Source organism: Anolis sagrei, chromosome 1 (genome assembly GCF_037176765.1).
Source record: "Anolis sagrei isolate rAnoSag1 chromosome 1, rAnoSag1.mat, whole genome shotgun sequence".
In the NCBI taxonomy this organism is placed as follows: domain Eukaryota; kingdom Metazoa; phylum Chordata; class Lepidosauria; order Squamata; family Dactyloidae; genus Anolis; species Anolis sagrei.
The window spans coordinates 160911914-160938298 of record NC_090021.1 but is presented as its reverse complement, the minus strand read 5'-3'; the positions used below and the strand labels follow the sequence as shown (position 1 = coordinate 160938298).

Genomic DNA, 26385 nt, shown 5'->3' with positions numbered 1-26385 from the left:
CAGAATGTGTTCTAAAGTCTTGCATATGACTATCAAGGTTATTTGACTGTCGTTTAGAAGGGCTGCGAATTAGGAAAAAGGGAGAAACTATAAAATCTGCTGTCATTTCTGAATCATCAGCTTCCACTGGAACTTTTTACTCTTTTCATTTATTTCCTCCTTCCCTTCTCTGTACTGGAGAAAGGGGCTTATTTTGCTCTCTGTTGAGGGAGCTCAGAGAATTCTCTTTGTCTTCATAGAGATGGCAAATAACTCCCCAGATAATAAATTTATATCCAAATTCATTCAGAGAGGGTATTTGCTTGAGTGGAAGGTTCTATTAGTGTAAATGGGAAGGAGAGTATGTTCACAAATAACATTGAAAGTTATCCTGTAATCTCCATTCAAGACTTTTTTTTATTTGTTGAAGTTGTGACTATCTCATCATCCATCTGACATGAGACAGAACATGGGTTTCAGCAAGAGTAAAATGAACTATAACTGAAAATCTGATGACATTTATGAAAAAATAATTGAATTAGCAATTGTGTTAAAATTTAATGTAAAATGTTAAAATTATATTAAAGCATATAATATGATATTATATTGCTATTGTGAACTGGGTCCTTGTTGCGGTAAGTCAAAGCAGGATCAAGTGTGTGTGTGTGTGATGAAGAAAAACCTATGGTGTTAATTATTATATACAGCTGGTAATGTAGGTCAGCCAACAAGCTTGGACCACACCAAATGGGGTATATTTGTATGAGGTTTTTTTAGAATACAGTGTGGTTGGTGGAGAGTTTTTTCTCTGAGGAGATCTATGCTCAAAGGCTTTGCTTTGGGGAGCAGCATGGAGAAGCTACACTGAAGGAGGCTATGGTGAAATAGCTATTTACTCAAGGTTTATGTTTTGCTCTCTCATTTGATTTAAGATGAAGATGCCTTATTTTGTGTTACTTACAGGGACTATGTAAGTTTCTTGCACTGTTTGATTTTTGTATGCAACATTGCAAGTTTATGTTTCATCTCTGCTGAATAAATAATAAATATTTTTCTGTTTATTTTTATTCTTGTCTGTGAGTCTATTGCATTTGGACTTTGGGCGCTGGGTAAAATCCGCTGCTGTGCAACAGTCCTGATATTGAGGTTGAGGTTTAAATAAACAGTAGAGGGGAAAGCCAAAGTCTAGAGTCTGCTAATAGAGACAGCCAAAATTTTAAGTCCTTGCAAGTCATAGAATCATTGAGTTGGAAGAGACCTTGTGGACCATCCAGGCCATCCCCCTGCCAAAAAGCAGTAAAATCGTATTCAAAGCACCCCTCACAGATGGCCATCCTGCCTCTATTTAAAAGCCTCCAAAAAAGGAGCCTTCACCACATCCCGGGGCAGAAAGTTCCACTGCTGAACAGCTCTCAGAGTCAGGAAGTTCTTCCATATGTTCAGGTGGAATCTCATTTCCTGTACAGTGTTCCCTCACTTATCACGGGTGTTACATTCCAGGACCACCCGCAATAAGTAAAAATCTGTGATGTAGGGAAGCCCAGACCTGATGAGAAGAAGAGCAAAGGAGAAGAAGAGCGTCCCCAAGCACTTGCAGCAGCTGGGGACAGCTCAGCAGGAACAACTCCCTCTGCCGCCGCCTCTTTCTCCTCCTCCTTGGAGAAAGAGGCAGAGGAGGAAGGAGTTGCTTCTGCTGTGCCGTTGCCGCCAGCTTCAAGTGCTCAGGGGCACTCTTCTTCTCCTCCTTCTCTCTTCTCATCCGGCCTGGGCATCCGGCCCCGGCAACAATGCCCTCCTCCTTTTCCTTGGAGGCCCCTTGTGAAGCCTAGGCCGGATGAGAAGAGCAAAGGAGAAGAAGTGCGCCCCCGAGCACAGCAGCAGTAACTCCCTCCTCCTCTGTCTCTTCCATATCCTCTTCCTCGGAGGCCCCTTGGGAAGCCCAGGCCGGATGAGAAGAGCAAAGGAGAAGAAGAGCGCCACCAGTTTGTCAACATCTCCCTTCAATTGTGGTGACCAGAATTGGACACAGTATTTCAGGTGTGGTCTAACCAAGGCAGAATAGAGGAGTAGTATGACTTCCCTAGATCTAGACACTATACTCCTATTTATGCAGGGCCAAAATCCCATTGGCTTTTTTTAGAGTCACATCATATTGTTGGCTCATGTTTAACTTGTTGTCCACAAGGACTCCAAGAACTTTTTCAGACATACTGCTATCGAGCCAGGCATCCCCCATTCTGTATCTTTGCATTTCATTTTTTCTGCCTGAGTGGAGTAGTCTGCATTTGTCCCTGTTGAAATTGGTTTTGTTAGTTTTGGCCCATCTCTCTAATCCGCCAAGATTGCTTCAAATTCTGCTCCTGTCTTCTGGGGTATTGGCTATCCCTCCCAATTTTATGTCGTCTGCAAACTTGATGATCGTGTCCTCTAACCCTACATCTACATCATTAATAAAGATGTTGAACAGGACCGGGCCCAGGACGGAACCCTGCTTGTGGCACCCCACTCGTCACTTCTTTCCAGGATGAATAGGAAGCATTGGGGAGAATCACCCTCTGGGTTCGTTCACTTAACCAATTACAAATCCACCTAACAGTAGTTTTACCTAGCCCTCATTGGACTAGTTAGTTTGCCAGGAGGTCATGGGGGACCTTGTCGAAGGCCTTACTGAAATCCAGGTACGCTACATCCACGGCATTCCCTGCATCTACCCAACTTGTTACTCTATTGAAAAAAGAGAACAGATTAGTCTGACATGGCTTGTTTTTGATAAATCCGTGTTGACTATTAGCGATGACCTCATTTGTTTCTAAGTATTTGCAGACCACTTCCTTAACTATTTTTTCCAGAATATTTCCCATTAGCAACGTGAGGCTGACCAGACGGTAATTGTTTGGGTTGTCCTTTTTTCCCTTCTTGAAGATAGATAGGGACCACGTTGGCCCTCCTCCAATCTGCTGGGACTTGTTCCGTTCTCCAAGAACTCTCAAATATGATTGGCAGTGGTTTCAAAATAACTTCCACTAGATGCTTCAATACTCTTGGATGTAGGTGATCTGACTTGAATTAGTTTAGAACAGCCAGGTATTTCTGGTTGACTGGATTGGATTTCTCCTAAACCTTTGTCCACTCTATGTTGCTGAGGTTGAGGACGGTTTTCTTTTTGTGAGAAGACTGAGGCAAAGAAGGCATTAAGTCTTTTCCCTATCCCCTGTCAGCATTACCCCATCTTCTCTTCGCAAGGGCCCTATCGCCTCCTTGTTCTTCCTTTTTCTGTGACTTAAGCAAACAAGCCCTTTTATTATTTTAAAATCAGAGAATGTGATTTTCTGGATGCGTTTTCTCATGTTGTCTCTCATAGTTGAGGTCTACCTATGATGTCAGTTACAGGCCTCTCTCATCTTTTTAAGTGGGAGAACTTGTACAATTGGTATCTGACTAAATACCCCCCCCCCCCCCCCACTGTAAGCTGAAGAGCAGCAGAGCCATGGTTCAGAGCAAGAATACAACGTTGTCTGCTACCCAGAGCCTCTCCACAGAGGGCTTTTTATTTTGAGGTCTACGCTGGTGCTTTTTTCATCATTGCTATTTTCTGAAGCCTGTAATACTTTCCTTGTTCCAAAGGAAGGAGATATGATTAACCCTTCCCAAACTTGCTCAGAATATGGCCATTTGTCAGGGGTGATTTGAATGCAATATTCCTGCTTCTTGGCAGGGGGTTGGACTGGATGGCCCATGAGGTCTCTTCCAACTCTTTGATTCTATGATTCTATGAGTGTCTTCAGTAGTAGCTGATCTAGCCCAGACAGAATATTGGCCATGATAATTGTATTTTACTTGTAATCTGACTTTCTCATCATCCACTAGTCTCTCTTCTGGTTACTTCCTGCAGAGATTGGCAACCTGGTAGGTCTGATTTGTTATTTAACCTTGACTTGTGTTCTGACAGTGTCCATTCTTTAGCTTTCTGTTAGCTTTCTGATTTCTGTCCCATGCATTGGTTTGGACAGAATTTCTGGATTTCTGTCTCGATGTTCCCATAGGACTGTTGGTCACCTTTGGCAAGAGACCAGGATAGACTCTAAGGAATCAAATTTGGCTTAAAGAGAACAAGCCCATATCTGCCATTTCTGTCCAACAGTCAGAGTCAACACACCTATTGTCCATTTGGAATCCAACTATGTCTATTATATGTTAAGCACGGGAATGTATATTATATTTTCACGTGTCCACCCCTATTCTGTCTGAAGAGTCAAGAAGATCTTTCAAAAAAGCATGCATGGTCAGGTTAGGAGCTACAGAGGAATCTGCAAATATGGGAGATTTTATAGTAGAGAGCTAGATGCATTTAGCTCTCACGGAAGGTTTCTTTTTTTTTTCTTTTTTTAGCTCTCAGAAGTGAACTTTAGTTCAAAAAGCAGGGAGTCCATCTCTATTCATTTTCTTGTATAGGGAGTTGCATAATAGTTGCTGGACTCCACTGCTTAATTCTATTTTGGATGCATATGCTGACCTCTTTGAAGATGAAGTCCAAATGTCACTTTCAGGTTTGGATTGTAACTGAATGAAGTATAGGGGAAGGTATTATTTCAGAAAAGAAAGGGAAACAGGCAGTTTCAGGGAGCTGAATGCAGAATATTAATATTTTTATATGTTATGATTTGTAATATGACTTCTGGGGCATTAAATGCAAATAGTAATTGCCTTTATATAAACTATGGTTTATAAAAATATCTCTAGGGTGTTGAGTGTAGGCTATTAATTTTTTTTTATTTTAGCTGTGGTTTATAATATGACTTTTAGGGCATTGAGTGCAGAGTATTAATTATTTTATATATGCTATGGTTTATAATATGATTTTTGTATTGTTCCTTAACACACACACTCCCTATATATGTATAAAGATAGACAGATAGATAGACTCTTCTTTCTAATAAAATTCTTTTTTCCTGTTTGACCTTTGTACAATAAAATGTATACATTTAAAAACCATTGGATAAAATTATAGTACAGCAACTTGAGGTGGTTGTGGTAGTATCTTACTGAAGCCTATAATTTGGACTGGGCAGCATAAATAGCACTTTCCCCATAGCCATTTATAAGCTCAGGACTAGTTCAAAATCTGTTGTACTTTTCTGAGGGGTGCAGCAGTCTTATTTAGTCAAATTATCCCATCAGCACCACTGTGTTTTCACAAATGCCACGGGTATCCTCAGGAAGGAAAGCGGTGGCAATCAATACAGTGAATGTTTTTTAGGGATTTGTTGATTGATTAATGTGTTTTGAGTTTAACTTCAGATGCCACATCACCTACAGCTGACAAAGATGGAGTTGCCTGTTATGGCTAACTGTAGGCAAATTACAGATGTTGTAGTTTGCCAGCACAAACGATTTCATGCAGATTTTTAGTTTAACAACCACTGCCACGCAGAAGTAGACATTTTCCACACTGTGTGCCACTTACTGATAATTGCTGTGGGAATAGTTAAACCAGATCAGACCCATTTGTTTTGAATTATTATTATTTTTGAAGGAACCACTTTGGTATTCTGAAGTCTTCGTGATATATATGCTGTCTCTACCCCCCCCCCCCCCGAACTCCTGGCTGCCCAAATCCCCTTGAAAACAGCTCTGCGTAAGGTAGTTGCTCTGTTAAGCTGTGCTTCTGTCAGCAAGCTGAGCGCTGCGGGTCTCTGACATGGCACTCAATTGCTAGCAGGTTTCTCTCATTGCACCTCATTTGCATCTGGGACATCAATTAGCATGTTTGTTGAGACTAATTGAATGAAACTCAATCATAGCTCTTAATTGCTTGACTATGTGAAAAGAAATCACATTAATGCAGCTAATTAAGTGTATGGCAATAGATGCAACATAATTAGGAGTTGAATGTAAAAAACAAGTGATGAGAAAGGTGCGAGAGCCCGTGGGGTTCGGAGGATTCAGATGTTCGGTTACCTTGATATTGACACACTTGGGCAGGGGGCTCTTCTTCCTTGGGTGTTTTTTTGATGTCACAGAATTATGAACATGGCAAACTCAAGAAGCAAAATGTAAATGGATTTGCAATTATTACTTTTTTCTCAAGCTGTTGAGGGGCAGAAACCTAGCACTTCTGGGGTGGGCCACTGTTGAGTGGGCTCTGGGGACTTGTTAAGTGCTGTTTAAAAGTACTTGGCTTTGAATTACCCTCATGTCTTGTTAAATCTCTCTGCCCCCCCCCCCCCCCCCAGCCATTTTCTGCGATCAGCATTTTCTACAACCAACATTGAAGGGAGTTTTCTTTGTAACACTTGCATATTAAAATCAGGCTTGCTGTCTTTTCTTTAACTTAGCATGTTCCAGATGTCAGGGTCAGCTTTGTCTTTCTCTGATGTGATTATACCATAAGTCCTTGCTTGAAACAGATGCTTTTGTTTTGCTTAGTTGTAATGTAAGCTTTTATTTCTCCTGGGCAGCCAGATCTGAAGTGAGCATTTTGAGATGAACGTTTTGAGAAGGAAATGATGCGTTTTGATGTTTTTTCTCTTTTGTGAAACAGTTCCTGATACATACCCAACGTGTACATTGATAGCATCCTAAAATTCAACAGCATCAAAACATTAAGGAATTACTGTCACAAATAAACATCTATTTCTTATGTAAAATTAATGTCATCATATTAATACCATAATATCCAGTGTAAAACCAGCTAAACTCTTTGTTTTGATTCAAACTGAGAGTTAGAGTGCCCCTGCACTGCACAATTAATGCAGTTTGACAGCAGTTTCACTGCCATGGCTCAATGCTATGGAATCATGGGAGTTGTCATTTGGTAAAGCACCAGCACTTTTTGGCAGAGAATGCTTAAGGACTTGTAAAACTTCAACTCCCATGATTCCCTAGCATTGAGCCATGCTAGGTAACATGGTGTCAAACTAAATAAATTCTACCATGTAGATGCACCCTTAAACACAGAGTACAAACATTCATGAAAGCTGGATACTTCAAGTCTGGTCTCAGAACTTTCCCTAGTTCAAGCAGTTGTTGTTGTTCATTCATTCAGTCATCTCCGACTCTTCGTGACCTTCAAGGTCAGTCCAGTCACTTCAAGGATGCCATCCAGACATCTTGTCCTTGGTCGGCCCCTCTTCCTTTTGCCTTCCACTTTCTCCAGCATAATTGTCTTCTCTAGGCTTTGCTGTCTCCTCATGATGTGGCCAAAGTACTTCAACTTTGTCTCTAGTATCCTTCCCTCCAATGAGCGGTCGGGCTTTATTTCCTGGAGGATGGACTGGTTGGATCTTCTCGCAGTCCAAGGCACTCTCAGAACTTTCCTCCAACACCACAGTTCAAAAGCATTGATCTTCCTTCGCTCAGCCTTCCCTAAGGTCCAGCTCTCACATCCGTAGGTTACTACAGGGAATACCATGGCTTTGACTAGGCGGATCTTTGTTGCCAGTCTGATATCTCTACTCTTTACTATTTTATCGAGATTGGACATTGCTCTCCTCCCAAGAAGTAAGCGTCTTCTGATTTCCTGGGCACAGTCTGCATCTGCAGTAATCTTTGCACCTAGAAATACAAAGTCTGTCACGGCCTCCACGTTTTCTCCCTCTATTTTCCAGTTGTCAATCATTCTTGTTGCCATAATCTTGGTTTTTTTGACGTTTAGCTGCAACCCGGCTTTTGCGCTTTCTTCTTTCACCTTGATTAGCAGGCTCCTCAGCTCCTCCTCGCTTTCGGCCATCAGAGTGGTGTCATCTGCATATCTGAGGTTGTTAATGTTTCTTCCAGCAATTTTTACCTCAGCTTTGCATTCATCAATCCCCGCACATCGCATGATGTGTTCTGCATACAAGTTAAAAAGTTCAAGCAGTCTTTGACCAATAATCACTTTTTTAAAAATCTTACATGCACACAATCAATACACCATGTTATTGTTGTTTTCAAAAGTATCCTAGAATTATATATAAAATCACTGTGTATAATTATATATAATTTCTTTAACACATGCATTTGGGAGAGGAACAGTTTGTCTCTGTGATAACTATAGATATATGAATGTGAGTGTTCCTACTTGGTATTTTGTGAAAGTGGCTTGTACCTATGGTGCAATCTAATTATTTGTAGCTCCAGTTATAATTCTTTCATTTCATACAATTATAAAGCATATTTAATGCCTGTGGAAAAATGGACATAACGATCTTCCTTTCTATCCATATCACTGTGGACAAATCATCTGTATTAAAGGTGGGCATACCCATGTATGCCTAGAAGTTTTGTGTTCTTTTGAATGGCTCTTTATTATCATTACTTCTTAATACATTTCCGTCGCATTATTTACACTGATTTCAGTTAGGTGCAAATATTCATAAACCTTTTGTACAGACAATTTTAAATCCTATGATTAGTATTTATGCTTATTTTCATTTGGTGCAAGTACATCAAGAACATTTTGTATCCAGCATTCCTAGATATTATTCCTTTCTTTTGTTTGTATCTTACTCTATTACAGAGCCTTTATCTTATTAACATTTACTACTAGATTTTTAAGCATGTAGGCATAGAAGTGTGCCATATACAGTTGAAGCAAAATGGTTAATATCATTTCTAGATAGTATTGAAACATTCCTATACACAGATCTGCTTTTGAATTCATTTATTTATTTTGTATGCTACTTTTCTCCAAAACGAGATTCAAAAGTAGCTTACAATATAATTTTAATAAGAGTTAAAACAATATAAAGTTTTTTAAAAGTTTAAGCATTAAAGTTTTAAAAAGTTTAAGCATTAAACTTCAATTAAAACATCAAAATTTCAAACAAAAAGCTTAACATACAAAATGCATATTAAAAGCAGCACACCATATTTATTTTATAAAATAATATGAAATTTATAGATATGAAAGCTCCTTGAAGTTGGAAAGTGTAGAGTTCTTCTCAGAAATACAAGCTTATAGACTCTGTAGTGAAAATAGTGGTGCGTACTTCATAAATGGCAATTATACTAGTCAGATATTGCAGATATAGATATAGATGCATGTACTGTATTTTTAGCCCCGGAGGAACATAATTGTTTTTCTTTGTGCAGGATTATATGCAGAATGTTCATGGGAAAGAAATTGACCTCCTGAGAACCACAGTGAAAGTCCCAGGGAAAAGGCCGCCTCGAGCCACATCAGCGTGTGTACCTATCTCTAGTCCGAAAACAAATGGCTTGTCCAAAGACATGAGCACCTTACATATCTCGCCAAATTCAGGTAAGATAGGTGTTTTTTTTTTTTTTTAATGGCCATGATTGTACCATTACTTGCATTTTACATTGTAGGCTTTTTACTTGATATATCCCTATACTCAACATTTCATTGTAATGTAAAGCCATTGTCTTGTGAATAATCATAAGGTTTAAAAAGAAATATTCTGGGCATAATCTGGATTAAAATGTTTCTGCATTAACCTAGTTGTCATTGTGAGAGTTAATCAGCATTTCTGTACATAATACCATGAGAGTGAGTCCCATAAGCATGCATAATGTTGCACTGTAAAGCAGACACAGTTAGAATTGCCCTGTTCTCTTAACAGGAAATGAAGTCCTGTTGAACCTGGTATGATTTATGACTTCTGAAAAAAAAGTTCACATGACAGAGTTGAAAATCTTTTGTTTAGGCTGTTCCACTTTAAATGGCAGGGGTAAGCTCATGTAAAGGTTCCTTTAAATCAGGGATCCTCAAACTCTTAAGGCCCGGTGGCCAAATGTGGCGCTCCAAGGTCATTTACCTGGCCCTCGCTTAGGGTCAACCTAAGTCCGAAACGTCTTGAAAGCACACAACAACAACAATAACAACAACAATCCTATCTCATCAGCCAAAAGCAGGCCTACACTTCCCATTAAAATACTAATAAATTTATATTTGTTAAAATTGTTCTTCATTGTAATTATTGTATTGTTTTTAAGTGGCTTTTGCACTACAAATAAGGTATGTGCAGTGTGCATAGGAATTCATTCATGTTTTTTTCAAATTATAATCTGGCCCTCCAACAGTTTGAGGGACTGACCTGGCCCTCTGTTTAAAAAGTTTGTGGACCCCTGCTTTAAATATTGGGGAAAGGTTTCTAGGCTATCCTCTTGGGCAACAAATTTTCTATTTCAGTTATTCTTTTTTAAAATAAAGGAGTTTCTCATTATATAAATCCTTATCTTTGGAGTGAAAATAGTGCAGCTCAGAAACAGGTTCCTATGTCAATGGGATCCGGGTCTTGATTAAGCCGTCCATTATGTGACAACTGGTATATCAAATTGCTAAAGCAATGATAGAGTGTTCTTTTGAGCAATCCGTGAAAGCTGGGATGGGCAACTGGTGAATTTTCTATTTCTTGAATGTGATTTTCTTGCTTCTGAGCAGGGGGTTGGACTGGATGGCTCACAAGGTATCAAGAGGGAGCAAGCCTATTTCAGGAGGCAGTGAATTCCTTCCATCTATCTTTTCTTCCACATACCTATTTTACTCATCCACACAGTGAAAACCAGGTGTTTCTCAGGGAAGCCTAGAAGTAATTTATTTGTATGTACAAATAATTTTGGGATATGTGGGGAAGCTGACATCTAAAGTAGTACAGATTTGTCGAGTCCGTAAAAATACACTTGAGCACGGGAAGAAACACCTTGGACATTCATCATCATAGGTGATCACTCATGGCTGCGTATGACTGTTCTCCAGATATAGAGTCTTAGCAGTGGATCCACCAGTGACTGTAGAGACCTGTTCTGGATCCGCATGGCCTTTCGCATTGATTTCCAAATGGAAGGAGGCCATGGCAAGGAATTTCTTTATTTGCCTTCTCCCTTTCCTCTTCTATTTGTACCTTGTCAGAATCCATAGCACTCTTGTGTCGGGGCTTCCCAGTTAGTGTTTATGCCACATTTTTTAAAGTTTAGCTTTAAGCCCATATTATAATCTCTTTTGTCTGCCGACATTCTGTCTTCCATTCTTGAGTTGAGAATAAAGTAACTGCTTTGAGAGACCATGATTGGAAATTCGGACAATGTGGCTAGTTCAGCTAAGTTGATTGCAGAGAATCCTTGCTTCAGTGCTGGTGGTCTTTGCTTCTTCCAGAACATGGACACTTGTCTGCCTGTCTTCCCAAAAAAATTGCAAGATTTTTCGATTTCACACTGATATAATCTTTCTAGAACTCAAGAGTGACATTTGTAGATGGGCCATGTTTCTCAGGTGTGCAATAGATTTGGAAGCTTTATAAACAAGCATACTACTTGGATATACTACTTCTTTTGCATTAAACTGTTACTTAAGAATAAAATCCAGACTGGATGCTTTAGAAGTAAAGAACCAGGAAGAAATTGAAGACTTTTTTTCCCAAGGCAGATTTAGATTTTTGTAAAGTATTTTGCAAAGGACAGTGTCATGGCAACACAAAAATTAGTGTGATCTTTTGGATTCAACTGTGACACTTGAGATACTTGAGATACATGCCTGCCAAACTGTAGATAGGAGTTGGGTTAGTATGGTGAAAGTTCAAAATGATATGAGTATAATTGGTTCTGTTATTTCAAAGAGAATATATACTAGGAAAATCACTAATGCTGCAGACACTAATAAAAAGCATTTGGTTTCATACAGTACTTCATGAATTGGAAGAATGCTATTCGCAGCCAGCTTAGGAGAAAACTGATGTATTTCTGGGTCAAATAAGATAGAAGCTTTATTTCCCTGTTTGTCTTTTATCTGTTCTCAAGAAAATAAACAATTTTGTCATTTGCCAAATACACCCCTAGTTTTAAACAGTAGAACATGTTATGTAGGGAAAACAATTTAAAATTATGGTTAAACTCAGTGAATCTTTCAACCTACTGTGCATTTGCCGTGTAAATGCCAAATCTGTCGTTTGGATATTATGAAAGAGTTAAAAAATAGAGTTCCCAATATCATTATGCCTTCATAAAATCTGTGTTGCAACCAAACCAAAAATGCAGTATAAAAATTCTGGTCACCATTCTTGAAAAAAACAACAACATTTTTAGAGCTGGAAATAATAAATAATTGAGAATCTGGACCAGCTCACGTGTTGAAAGAAATTGTAATGCAGGTTGAGCACTCCTTATCTTTTTTTTTTTTAAAGAACTCCAAAATTGTCCACATGGATGACTATGGGTCATCCTTTGCTTTCTGAAAGTTGGATGCACACAGAGTTTGCTTCATACTCTAAGTCATTGGAATATTGCATAAAATTACTTCCAGGCTATGTAAATAAGGTATATATGAAACATTAGTTTTGTGCTTAGATTTGGGTGCCATTTCCAAGACAACTCGTTATATACACATTTGCAAATATAGGTATTCCAAATTGTGAAAAATCCAAAATTCTGGCCCAGAGTAAGCAACTGAAATTTTACTCTGTTCCCCTATACCAGGTATGGGAAACCCAGGCCCGGGGGCTGGATACAACCCCTTCGGCTCTTTTCTCAGGCCTTCCTCTCTCACACCATCTTATCCTTCCTTCTTTCTTTCCTTCCTCCTTCCCTCTCTCTCCCTTACCTCCCGCTTCCTTCGTCCTTTCCTTCTACTCTTTTGTAATTCCTTCCCATTTTCTTCCCTCCTTCCTTTCTCTCTCTTTCTCCTTCCCTCCTTCCTTCTTGCTTCCTTCCTTCCCTTTTGTCTTTCCTCCCTCCCTTCCTTCTCTTTTTCCTTCCTCCTTTCCTCCTGGGGGATGCTTAGCTGTGAGAAGGGAAGGTTGAGAAAGGAACATGAGAACCATATTTCAAGATAAAAAAGGGTTTCCCATTGAGGAGCGGGGAAACAGATTTTCTGCTGTTCCAGAGACCAGGGCACAAGGGAGCAAAGGTTTCAAATGACAGGAAAGAGATTTCACTGAAAAGATTAGGAAGAACTTCCTGGAGAGTGGCATAGGCTGCCTGGGAGTATGTGGAGTCTCCTTCTCTGGAGGTTTTTCTGCAGAGTCTGTCTATTGGGAGTGCTTTGATTGTGCATTCTTGCATGGCTGGGAGTTGGACTGGAAGGCCCTTGGAGGTCTCTTCCAATTCTATTAGGAGTAGGCAATACGGGGTCTAATGAATACACTTTTTCTCTCCTGTCCACCATCTCATCCTGACCAAGGCTAACCTTTGGATCCAAATGTTTCCCATCTTTCCTTCACTTCTGCTTCCAAAAGAGATGTGGAAGGAAGGGGAGGAATGGGCAGGGAGGGGGCTTGGGGAGGACCCCCTCCCTCCTGCCCCCCTCCCCCACACATCTTTCCATGTGGCCCCCCAAATTAGAAAGTTTGCTCATGCCTGCCCTACACCCTAAAACCTGCCCTACCCTCTGAATTGAGTTTTCTCTCTATCCTTGTATATAAACACTTGGTTCAGTGTAGTAGAAGTCAGACCATAAGGAAAATATCATTATGCTACTGCCCAGAAAGAGCATCAATTTTTTGTCACAAAGTAAAGGACTTGATCCTATATATTTATCAGAGTATGTGTTTAATACCCTGATCATAAGTATGAAGCATTTCACTTTATAAGTGATATAGTTATCACAGAGAAAAATTACATGTCTTACCCCTTATCTAGGACCCAGAGATCCAACAGAATCCACCTTTTTTCCCAACATACAATAGACAGATGTGTGTTTATGAAACAAGCCAAATATTTACTTGCTTCAGTCTCTACCCCAAAACAGAACAAAGGAATAGTCACTGCCCAGTATAGCATCCGGATGTATTTATTTATTTATTTATTTATTTATCTATCAATTTTATATACTGCCACTCCCCGAAGGCTTGGAGCTGTTTACAATATACATATGCGATACATTTAAAATCAAAGAAAAATTTCAATAAGCAAGATGGATTTTAGATGATGGGTTTCCCTTTCCCAGCAGATGTGCTTGATCCCCCCACTTTCGCAGACATATTTGAATGTCTTTAAGTTCTCCATTTTATTTGTTTGTTGTTTAAATTGTTTCCCAATTGTGCATGTTTTCTCTGTTATCTGTTGCATTATTATTACTGGTCAGTTTTATTATATTTATTATTGTGTTTCAATTTTTGTATGTCATTGTACGTGACTTAATAATTGATGTAACTGTTATTACTTGTTTTAATTGTCTGTTTTTAATGTGTTTTACCAATTGTATGTTTTTAAGGCATCAAATTCTGCCGCTATGTGAAGCCGCTTTGAGTCCCCTTGGGGTCGAGAAGGGCAGGGTACAAATAAATTAAATAAATAAATACATTTTGGATATTTCTTGACATAATAGAATTACAGTGTGTAAATAAATGAATGCATCTTTAGTAGAGATGCATTCATTACCCCCTTATTCAATGCCTACTATCTGTACCTTTCAGAACTTGTTGCTGGGTTTGAGTTCACCATTTTGGGTGAATGCCTTTAATAGATTTTCATGATTTGGTTGTGCCTGGATTTTGCACAGACCCATCTCTTAATCTTAAAGTTATCTAACATATGTTGAGCTGCCATCAACTATTGGCTTTAGCTATATATTCCTTGTGTAATTATCAAACAATAGACATGATTTGTCCACAGTCTCTGTCTTCGTCGTCCCCGTGCACTTCAGACTATTCCAAAATACAGGCGATCCTCTATGTTTGTGGGTTTAAACCTGTGAAGATTTGATTCACGGATTTGATTATTTCTTCTCCAGGAAACTCTAAGTTTTCTAATGCGACCCTGTGGTAAACGTCCATAGAAGCCCACAGAAGTTAACCATAGTAACAGACTGAAGGACCAAGAAGACTATATGACTCTCTAGGTCCTCCAGTGTGATTCAGTAGTCAGCCTATAATGTGAGATGACTATTGAATCATGCTGGAGGACCTAGAGATTACTAGTTATTCATGAGTTTTCCACTTTTGCCAACATCCTGTTCCCCTAACCCCAGTGAATGTGGAGGATTAATTACACTTCTCTCTCTCATTCCCTCATCCCAGTAGTGTTTGGTCAGATATGATAAGTGAAAGAAGGTATTCTAAAATAATTTTGAGATTTAAACTTCCTCTGAAAGTTAAAGTGGCTCATTTAGAATTCCTTGCTATAGTTGCATTATGATCCACACATGACAGAAATCTACATTGATTGTTTAGTCATTATCTTTTAACACCATTGGAGCATCCAGTAATACATGGTAATGTTGCAAACATTATCAGCATCTATTAACACATTATTGTTTCTTAACTATGTGTGACACTTTGGACATGTTACAAAAAGTTCCCTCTCTCATAAATGAACATTTCATATCTTATTAATCTTGATAATCAAGGAAGCTATACAGCGGCTATTAGTAAGTTTATTTTATGGTAAAGTGCTTAGAAACACATTAAGCTGTAATGGACTACCTTCAGATGATTTGTAAAAGGGGAAACAATTTAAGAGTAATGGTGTTAGAAGTGTGACATTTTTATATCTTGTAAAAGAAGCAGTCAACGTGGGTGCCATCCCCACCTGTCCTGATCCATGGGATCTTGAACACAGTGTTTTGCTAGATTAAATGCCTAGCCTTTATTTATGGGTCACTACTGCAGGGCTTCTTAAACTTTTTCCACTCATGACCCATTTGCATCCAAGAAATGTTTATGTTACCCCTGGCACATAGGTATATATAATAGGTATACAAATAAAACATTTGCTAATAATAAATCAGCATCTGCAAGACTTGTTGATCAGGCATTCCCCCCCCCCCCCCTTTTTAGGAATACTGCTGAAGCCATTTCTGCAGAGTCCAATATAAATGTCTATGTGGCAATCCAGAAACCTGTTATTGTTGCCAAATTTTTCATGACCCCAACATTGAGCTAACAGGACCCCATTTTGGGTGAGAACCCACAGTTTAAGAAACTAGGAACCTAGGAAAATATCACATTCGCATTTGAAAGTGGGCACTCCCGCTTTCCTATCATGTGGCTGCCTCCTGCAGAATTCTGGGAAATGTAGTTTAAGGTGGGCCCTTTGGAATTTTCAGCTAGAGAGGCCCTTGGCTTCCCTAAGAGCCGTAGCAAACTAGGATTTTGCGAGAGCAAACTAAGCCAGCACAAGCGATGCTCCGCCTCTTTCTCCGCCTATTTCCCTTTGCTAGGGCAGCGTTGCGAGCATACGCTCGTGCCGCAGCAAACTACAGGAAGCTTGCGCTCGGGCTTGCTCCGAAGCCCCGCCTTTTTTCCCCCTGAGGCTGCTCTCTCTCTTGCTAGCGTGCCTGTTTTCCATTGCAGAGGGCAGGGATGTGAGCTTACACTCACAGTTGAATTCTGCCAACTGCGAGAGTACACTCGCATCGCTTCCCTAGCAAGGGAAAACAGGCACGCTAGCAAGAGAGAGAGCAGCCTTGGGGGGGGAAAGGCGGGGCTTCAGAGCGAACTCGAGCACAAGCTCGCTCTCGCTTCCAGTAATTTGCTACGGCTCTAAAATACATTTCCTAGAATTCTGCAGGGGGCAGCCACACAATTGGGAGTTGGACTGGATGCCCCACGAGATCTCTTCCAACTCACGGATTCTATGATTCTATGATCGGAAAGTGAGAGCGCCTGCTTTCAAACCCTAATGTGATATCATTCTTAGAGGGCTTTTCAGAAAGTGGGGGGAATTCATCTATGCCTTCTAAGGTAGCAACTTCAGTGTGTGTGTGTGGAGGGGGGGGGGGGGTTACCACCAGTTGGACAGGGCTCCTCTTGGTACTATTCCTCTCAATCCATTTTGACTGGTATGGCTCTTCTTGAGCCTCTTGTGGGACTTGGTGGAGTCGCTGTTTGTGACTGATGTGTCTCTTACACTATTGTTACTTTCTGAGATATTGCACATTGCGTAGCAATAATTGGGCTGTTCTTCCTTCCTTCCTTGGGCAGATAAAATGTTTAGCTGATATTTTTATTGACCCTAGATATTTATATTTATCATGTCAGAGTTGAACCTAGATAATACTTTAGCAGAGTAATGTGTCTGGACTTTGTGCAAAGAAGAGAATTGTGGGTTTGTGCCATGTTTGCTAGGAGAGCAGCCCTACAGTGAAGTAGCTAGGTAGAGACATCATATTAAAAATACACACAAATGTCAGACACAGTGCTTAGGAGGTTTGACTTCAGAGAAAGATTTCCTCCATCTTCTTCAATGGAATGGAAATTGATTGCCAAGTTAAACTTGCCTGGAGAAGAAAGCTTACTGTTTCTCACTTCAGCCAAGTGTAGCCATCCGTCGGTCTTCTTTGTGCCAGTCCCCACACTCAGCTCTTTGCCTGGGATCAAATATTAGACATTTCTTGAGTATCTTTAGTACCTATATTGGATGCTGGTTTTGGTGGCAGTTTGGAGGACTAAGATTTTTTGGTTAAACTATATATCATGATTTTTGATCCAGGCTTATAAATGTAATTTCCTAATTGGTTCTATTATAAAAACATGGAAATTGTTTATTAAACTGAAAAAAAAAACTTTGTTTTTATGGAACATGCTGCAGCATATTTTCCTATAGTTTTTCAATGAATATCTCATAGCGTTTCAATAAATTCAACATACTTTGTGTCAGCCACAAAAACTAACTCTCTGGAGTAGAACTACTACTTTCAATTTGAATAGGAAACAACACTTTCAAACCAGAAACAGATTTTTTTCAAATTTTGTTACATAGTGTTATCAGGCAAACATATCATGTAGTTTACTTTTAAAACAGTACCTCACTGAAGTGTTTTACTGTAGCCTTACTGCCATAATATAAACCAGTACTGACAACTGCAGACTAAGTTCATTCTTTTTTATGCTGATTTCATTTCCTTCAATTGGGAGATCATAGAAGAAACCTTCTATGCAATAGTGGTTGGGCTCTGTCCTTCTCCTCTCCTGAAGTTTAAGAATATATAATATAAATATGCTTAGAGTTTGTGCTTTAGTAAATACGGCATCTGTTTACCATTGTTTGGTGCTTTGGGTAATAGCAGGCTCTGCTGAAAAATGACTTTTCCCAAGCCCAGCATTTGTGAAGGTGTCCTGAGCATTTAGGCAACCCAGTGTGGGTGGCAGTAATATAATCCCTTCTTGCTATCCGGCTCACTCTTGCTCCTGATAGTGTGGTGTCCGTGTCATCCCATGGTGTGCCTGCTTCTAGGATTAGTGATTCATCCTGTCCTACTGAACTTATTATGTTGAGCTCTTGTGGTTATATTTTGTAATAGTAACGGTTCGAATGTTAAAATCTTTTCAAGAAAATCAAGCGCTTTCATCCCTCCTCTTTTCGTCTAGTGATTTTTCAAATACCGAAGCCATCAGGAGAGTTGAAAGAGCTGATTTAGCCCCCTCCTGAAAGGGGGGGGGGGTTGGTGTTCGCAAACCTATTTTCAGTATTGAACTGCCATTGACATCTAAAGTCCCCACCATGCTGTTTTCCTCCACACTCCAGCAATCAGGACATCCAGCAAACCCATAAAAATCCAAACTAATAGCATGAATATTCAGTGACCTAGAATACTAATTATTGTCATGAATATTAATGTGATCGGACTTGCTTTTTCCTCTTCTGTTTCTCGCTCTCTCTTTTTTTTCCACTCAGCCAGCTCTAAAGACGGGCCATAATGAGAGCATTTAAGAGAGAGAGCGCTCTCCGCCGTGACAGGGACTGGGGTAATAAGGAGAGCTTGATTAACGTGGTGCACTTGGGGGAGAGATGAGAGGCTTCACGTGGTCCTGTTGTGGGGGAGGCAATGAGGCACCGGCGGCTGTGTTGCTGCTCCCTCAGATTAATGAGGCCTAAGAGTGCATTAGGAACAGTGACAAAGGTTTGATCTAATGGGTTCAGTCATTTTTCCTTTGAGTGACAGACGCACAGAAGTAATTGGCTGTGCAGAATGGCAGCTCATTGGCAGTACTTAAGGATACATTATCCCTGTTGTGTGGCCCGCAGAGGCTGTTTATCAAAACTGCTCACACTGCAGACTTGCATTTACAAGGCTGCTGTTACAGAGGCAATCGTTTTAAAATAAAATAATTGTAATTATAATAATAATGTTGGATCAAAATCTCTCTTCCCTCCACCCCCCTCCCTGAAAGTTTCTCTTCATTTTAGTTTTAAAATGGTCTGGAAATAGTTTAATAACTATATTTTGTTTTAACTTGCAATCTTTTGCCACTTTATAGGTTGATAGTGTTCATATACGCACGGGACGTTAAATAATGGTTGTTTTTTTAAAAAGGTAACATGTATATTTAAACTTGATAGGAAATTTGCCATTATTGGGAGACAGACATTATTGAATGAGAGAAGGCAAACAAATGCTTTGTATTTCATTTCTTATTCAGAAGGCAAGCAGTTTTACTTAGAAATGCTGAAAGATCCTTCTGTTTGATTTGAAGTTGATGTTAACATATTTCAGCAACAAAAACGAAATCCTACAGAATTAGTAAAAAAAGAAACATGGTATTCCACAGTCTATTCCGTATTAGTCTACCAATACCAATATTAAAGCCATTACAACTTTGATTGCCCAACTATTGACATGTGTACCCCGATGGTGATGCATTCTGTATGGTTGCTTTATATGGTTAGGAATTTCTTTTGTTTAAAATGGCATTTTCTTTTAATAATCTTATTCATTTTTCCTGGCAAGCTTTTTCCGTGTCACAAATAATCCCCTCCTCTTAAGCTGGTAAGGTTTTGGTACTGTTTTTCTGCTAAAGTGAAAATGTCTCAGACTTCTGACATTTTCCTTTATTTCATTTTCATTTTGATTAGCTGGGTTACAGAGCCACAACACCGGGTCATTTGACAATCTTGGGGAGATAGACATGAGTGCGCTATTCAAAGGCGTGAGAAAAAATAGGCTGTGAAACAACAGCCAAGCATGCCTTTCTAGTCTAACCTTATTTTAAAAGCTTCATCAGTCAGTTAGACTTAAAATGAAGCTATCTCGCTACCAGGATTGCTGCTAATGATATATAACAAGACTATATTTGTCTCATTGACTTATTCTGAGTGGGTTCTCCTGGATGCTGTTTTTAATTAGAAACATGGAGTGGTGTGTCTGCCTTGATTCTATACAGATTATATTCCTGAAAGAAGAAAGTAGGGGAAGGATCTTGTGATGCATTGGAAACATTTGTGGTGCATTTTTGGAAACATGATTCATGCTTTCTGAGGAGGACTTCCATTCTACTGTGTTATGAAGTCATTCCATTTGTGTGAACACTGTGGAAGTCTTAGCAAAGACCCTAAGGAAAATCAAGACTTCTAGAGTAATTTATTTTTTTATATATTGAGGCATGTAAAAAAGGGGAACTGACAATTGTGTACAGTTCTGAGAACTGACAGTAAATAAATCTGAATTTTCTCAAGGTGACAGTAACTTACATTGCAGCTATACCATCTCTGTTTTGTCTTGCAAGCTTTATCATGATAAGAAGTAACTGGAATTTTATTTCAAAAGTATTGCAAAAGAAGACTAGTTCCATTCAGGATTCCAGCTGTAGAATTTTGTGACTCAGTATGCTTTTATATTTGCTTTACTCTAAACTTCAGTTGCTTTTTTAATAGCCATGGCTTAGTCTGGAGCTCTTTAGGATTCATTTTTTTGTTTTAAGCACCACAGATAACTTGATGTCATCAGCAAACCCAGCCTTTTTGCTGTTCAGTCTTAACTCTAGATATTTTACGAACAAGTTGAAAAGCAGTAATTTCCGTATGGATCCCTGAGGGGACCCCACAGCTCACATCATTCCTCTGTGAAAAGTTCTCATTCATTGTACTTTATGTTTCCTGTTTTTTAGCCATTTCCAATCAGCATAAGATCCTTTCCTCTTATACTATGTCCTCTACATTGCCTCATGAGTTTTTGGGAGAGGATATATCCTAAAGACACTGGAAGTCTAAGTAATTAATGCCAGGATCCCTTACATTAGGATAGCATTAATATATACCATTGTAGTTATTTTTGATCCTACAGTGGTATAACAGTGTGTGCATCATGTGCTGCATCCTTGAGCTCACCCAGCATGCAAGGTTTAGTTCTCCAGCACTGTGTCAAAAGTGAATGGGATGATACTTGTGGAATAAATATTTGTAGTAGGGATTAACCTTATGCTGCCTTATGCTGAGGAAGTGCAGCTGAATGTACAATGTTGTTTTTAAGATAGCCTGACACCACAACAGGGTTCCAGCTAAGGTCTATCCACATGTTTACTGAAACTCTCAAATTATTTGAGATAATGCTTACTTTTGTAGGTACCACATTGATTCTTTTTGAGTCTGGATTGTCCTTCCTACCTTATTGATAATGCAATCAATTAACACTTTCCAGCAATTTACCTTCTACAAGCTTAAAGCTGTTAATAATCAGTATTAAATTCCTTTGTCCCTTCTTGAGTTTTTTTTTTAATGGATGTTTTATTACCCACCCTCTAGTCCTTTTGCTCAGAGGCCTGTTTTTTGGGGCATGTAAAGATCAGTCATTTCACATATAAATAATAATATAATATAGTTTATTTATATTCTGCTCTATCTTCTCAAAGAGAATCATGGCAAATTACAGAACACATATACAGTAAACATTCAATGCCATTATACAATTAACAAGGACAGACAATACATAAATAGAGATAAAGGCTTTTCCCATCTTTTCCATTTCCAGCATCAGGAGCCTGACTCTGGCCATGGGATGGTGCTGTCACTCTATCTTCCATGCCAAGGAGTTTTGACATCCTTGGACGTCCTCCCGATCGAATTGCCATATGTCATTATGGGCGCCTTTCATTACCTTCCCGCTAAAAGCGGTACCTATTTATCTATTCACATTTCTGTTTTTTGGTCTGCTAGGTGAGCAGTGATCTGGGGCTGACAGTGGGTGCTCACCCCACCCCGGGCTTGAACTGCCAACCTTTCGATCAGCAGGATTTTCTGCAGCTTAGCGGTTTAACCCTGCTGTGATAAACCTGGGCCCTGTAGCCAGTTGAAGGATGTGAGACTGACAAAGATGGCCACCAGTCCCGTTACTCCGTATGGCTACAGCAGTTTCTCCATACCCTGTTGATATTGAGAATCATCCTTTAAGATATCTCAAATGGGAGAGTGTGTTTTAAATGTGTTAATAGGGTCCCAAAATATAATGTTACACCAATACTTTAGTGTCATCACATCAGAAGTTTCATTCTCTCTTTTCCTGCAGTTCTTGGTATCCCAAAAAGCCTGGCTTTGGTGGGTTTGCTGGTATAGGAAGACTACTTTAGAGGAACGAGACCATACACACACACACAATTTTTCATTGCACTGCTAGAAGCAGTTTGAACAGGACATATTCCACAAAAATATTAGACAAAATATTAGACAAAATATTAGATCTACAACCTCAGTTCCTCAGATTGCCATTCTAGAAGTATTCGTTCTGTCATGTTATATGATTTACTTCTATAGTCAAGAGACTTAAAAAAACGCATTTAACTTCTGTCTAGTTCCCATATCCATCTTTAGAACTTATGTTTTCTTGTCATGCAACAGTACAGTTGATTTCCCAGCCAGTTTCTTACCCCTTTTGTTCTTTTATTGTTGTATTTCATTTCTAACAAGGCTTCTTTGTCTCCTATAATTTCTGTTGTGCAGGTTTACATTCCATTTTAGTCTTCTTTGGGCAAGTCTGCCAGTTCCTAGGAAGCCTTCTTGTCTCTAATTCTATGGTACTGAGCACTTGGATTTTGTGGTACTTTTCCTTGCCTAATGCATACACTTTAACTAGTCCTCTGTTATTTCGATGTTGAGTAAAGGAGTCAAGGCAATTAGATACACTGTTTTTCTTTTCAACTGTGTTTTACTAATTTTCTCATTTTTACTTTTATCATTTGAATTATGGACAGCATAACTGAACAGTAGTTCTCTAGCAATTTTCTATATCCGTGTAATCGAATTTGGATGGTGTGGTTGTTGTTCCTAATCAATTTAGCAACATTCATGTAATAATACGCAAATATAATAATAATATCTCACAGTAGGTTCTGGCCACAACTGCTTAACGTCCAGGGTCAGTTCTGATCTAGTTGAGTCTTTGACCAGTTCGTTCAAGACATAGCCATTAAGGTTAGCTAGCAGATTTATTTCTCTTTTTTTTATTTGATCAATGTGAGAGTGAGATGAAATCACCATTGTTACACCTGCTAATTTAGAAGCCACCAATGCTTCCTTTTCATGGTGGTGGGATTACGTGCTTGTGTGAGGAAAGAATCTGTGTTGAGGGCAGCAGTGCTTCTGGTAGTGGCTCCCATGTCAAACAGGCTTTTGCTGAGACGCTAGACTAAATGTAGCTAGTGGGAGACAGTAGTCATGGGGCAATGTAGCACTTGTGGAGGACTTTGCAGAGACAACAACAGTAGCATAATAGCTAACATTTGTTAATACTGTTCTGCAGGGCTTACAATAAACCCCATTTAAATATTCTTAAGCCATGAAAACTCTATGGTGGGATACTAAATGAAACTCCCAAGTGAGGTGGCACTTAATGAGACATTGGGGTAGAGGAGAAGACAACTATGATTTTATTAGTAGCCATGGCTAATAATACAACTGGACTAAAATAACATTCAGCTGCTGGCCTGGCAAGGTCAAAAGTAAAAAGGATTTGATGTGACAGTCCTTCTGACTGGTCCTGCTAAGGGGCACCATGGGCACTAGGACGCGGAACAATGGCTTCAAACTACAAGAGAGGAGATTCCATCTGAACATTAGGAAGAACTTCCTGACTGTGAGAGCCGTTCAGCAGTGCAACTCTCTGCCCCGGAGTGTGGTGGAGGCTCCTTCTTTGGAAGCTTTTAAGCAGAGGCTGGATGGCCATCTGTCAGGGGTGATTTGAATGCAATATTCCTGCTTCTTGGCAGGGGGTTGGACTGGATGGCCCAGGAGGTCTCTTCCAACTCTTTGATTCTATGATTCTATGATTCTATGATTATGGTGTTGGCCAGTTAGAAATTATTTAAGCAGTAAGAAAATTGTATGGAAAGCTTGAGATCAGTCCTCACTTGAGTCTACAGCCTGGTCCCTAGAGAGCAGTCCCCAGAGAGTGGAACATAGCAGATTAGAGGTGACATCATGCCCCACTTCATGAGTGATGGATCTGATTTTCAAAAGTGTCACCAATTGTGAAATCTGAAAGGGGAAAAAATATATGAAACAGTTTGAGAGATTTTCATTCCTAGCTAAAATAAATGTTGATTTATTGATTTATGATGCCCTAGAGTCCTGGTGAAAAATGTTTTATTGTTGGAACAAGAAGAGAAGTGAACTGACTGTAAACATCTCCTGAACTGAGATTTGCCTTCTAGATGGAAGAGCAGTAAATGAAAGACTACCTAGATTGTTTGTACACGATGAATAAATTGTGACTCCTGGTGGTTAAAGGGAATACTACAATAAAATATGTATTTTTAGGGGGGAAAGTTCTGCCAGCTGTCAAAATTATTGTTCAGACAGGTGCTCTACTACAACACCAAATGAATGAGCCAAATGATTCAAATCTACTGATTCTAGGTCATTTATGACAAATGAGATCAAGGTTAGCTACAAAGTACAGGAGATTTCGTAAAAGAATGGAAGAAAACAATTAAGGAGGCATATAAATTAGGACCTAAAGGGATTATTGATTCAGATTATTGACAAGTTAGAACCTAAGGAAATCCTAAAGTACTAAGGAGAAGGTCTCAAGAAAACAAGATTAGACTGAAGATCCTTTCAAGGAATGGAGAAAAAAGACTTTACAAAGTCTCTGGAGAAGGAATTTAAATAAGATCCTGAAATGTCAAGATATGTCACTGAATACTAAAGTTGAAGTCATCATAAGTCAAAGTTAACAACAATTTTTTTCCCAGAATAATTCCGCAATGAAGTCAGCCCCATGTCTAGTTTCTAGATCAGTTAAAAAAAACACTATGTTACTATTAAGCCGCATAGCTTTTGGTAGCCATTTGTCCTTCTAATAAAATATGTATCCAGAAAAGACAATATCCGACTAGTTTTCTCCATTCCATCAAGTTTACATTCTGTCCATTGTGTGTTGTGTTCTCTCTTAAAATCAAGCACCCAGCTCTCTTCTGACTTGAAGACAACTGACATCAGCATATAAACATTTGTAAAGTAGGGCTCCTATATCCACAAGATAGATATCAAATATTTCATTTATTCAAATTGGAAATTTATGGCACCTCTAAGCATTTTCTAAGTGTCTTTATAGTATTCTTGGACCATAAGTCCTTCATTTAAATAGGATTTACTATTTGAGGTTTTGCGTAACCACGTGAATTCTAGGATTGTATGTCCTGTGTAGACTGAGATCATACTGTACTCCATGCTCCTTCCACATTTTCCAATTTGATCATTAGATGTCTTTGACTGGTTGTCATGTTTTGCTGTTTGCATATGGCCTTTTCCTTTTCCTATGTGGGCAATCAAAATATTTTTCACCTTCACCCCAAGGAATGCCTTTAACCTTTCCGCTCTCACTGGTGGTTTTAAATGTGACTTCTATAACATCAAATGCATTTTGAGATTGAATCTAGAATTGAAGGGTGCTAAATCTAGTACTGAACCCTATCTCCAAAATAGATACAGCACCGTGGATAATTCCCTCAAAATTTGGACTAAAACCCAAAACAATTCCATCATCCTACTGATATAAAAGCTGTTTTGTCTCAAGAGTTTATTTGAAAGCTGCTCTGCCATCTTTATGATATTTTGTGCTAGCAATCTGTATTCATTCTAGCTACACTTTTCCCTGTATGCCTAGGCTTGTTACAAACTGTTCCCCACTGCCTAACAAATCTAAATATGTCATCAGTATACACATGATACTTTCCTTGAAACCTCTGGATGACTTGTTCCAGTTGTGTCCTGTAGAATAGATGTTAAACACCATGGATAAATAGAAATATGGGCTATACATAATTCTGTAGCATACATAACATGAGTAAGCTACATTCCCAAGGGCAGAGATTGGTTAGATAGGAACTGAGGCCTTATTCCAATCACTGGTCCCAGTACTGTAGATCAGTTGAATCAGTGCGACTTACTTAAGTGTTGACATACCATTCAATTGAGTTAGTGAAACTACTCAAAATGGAACCAGCAGTTGGATTTCTATTTGAGTGACCAGATTATCACTGATTTCTCTGATGAGAAGCCAACCTAGAATGTTACTATTGTTGATGATACTGGACTATTCCCAGCTAGAGCTGGCCAGTTGAATCAACAAAATTTTGTATTGTTAAGCTAACATTTAGCAGGTAATCCATTGTATCATCCAGTGTTGAAATACCAACTTGATTCAGATCACTGAATGTTCCTAAGGTTTTGGAGAATCAAACCATGATCAATCTTATGAGGTGGCTTTATACTCTTAATAGAGCAATTGTTTTCTAATTCAGAGGTAAGCCCTGCACACAG

General features: G+C 39.1%; 1 protein-coding gene across 6 annotated transcripts in view; it reads left to right on the top strand.

Moving 5' to 3' along the window:
- Positions 1–26385, top strand: part of AGAP1 (ArfGAP with GTPase domain, ankyrin repeat and PH domain 1) — a 406754-nt gene that overhangs the window by 235017 nt on the left and 145352 nt on the right. For all 6 annotated transcript variants that reach the window (XM_060783920.2, XM_060783904.2, XM_060783913.2 and 3 more), the window contains one exon: positions 9052–9220. In XM_060783920.2, the coding sequence (XP_060639903.2) occupies positions 9052–9220 (169 nt within the window). The remainder of the gene's footprint in view (positions 1–9051; positions 9221–26385) is intronic.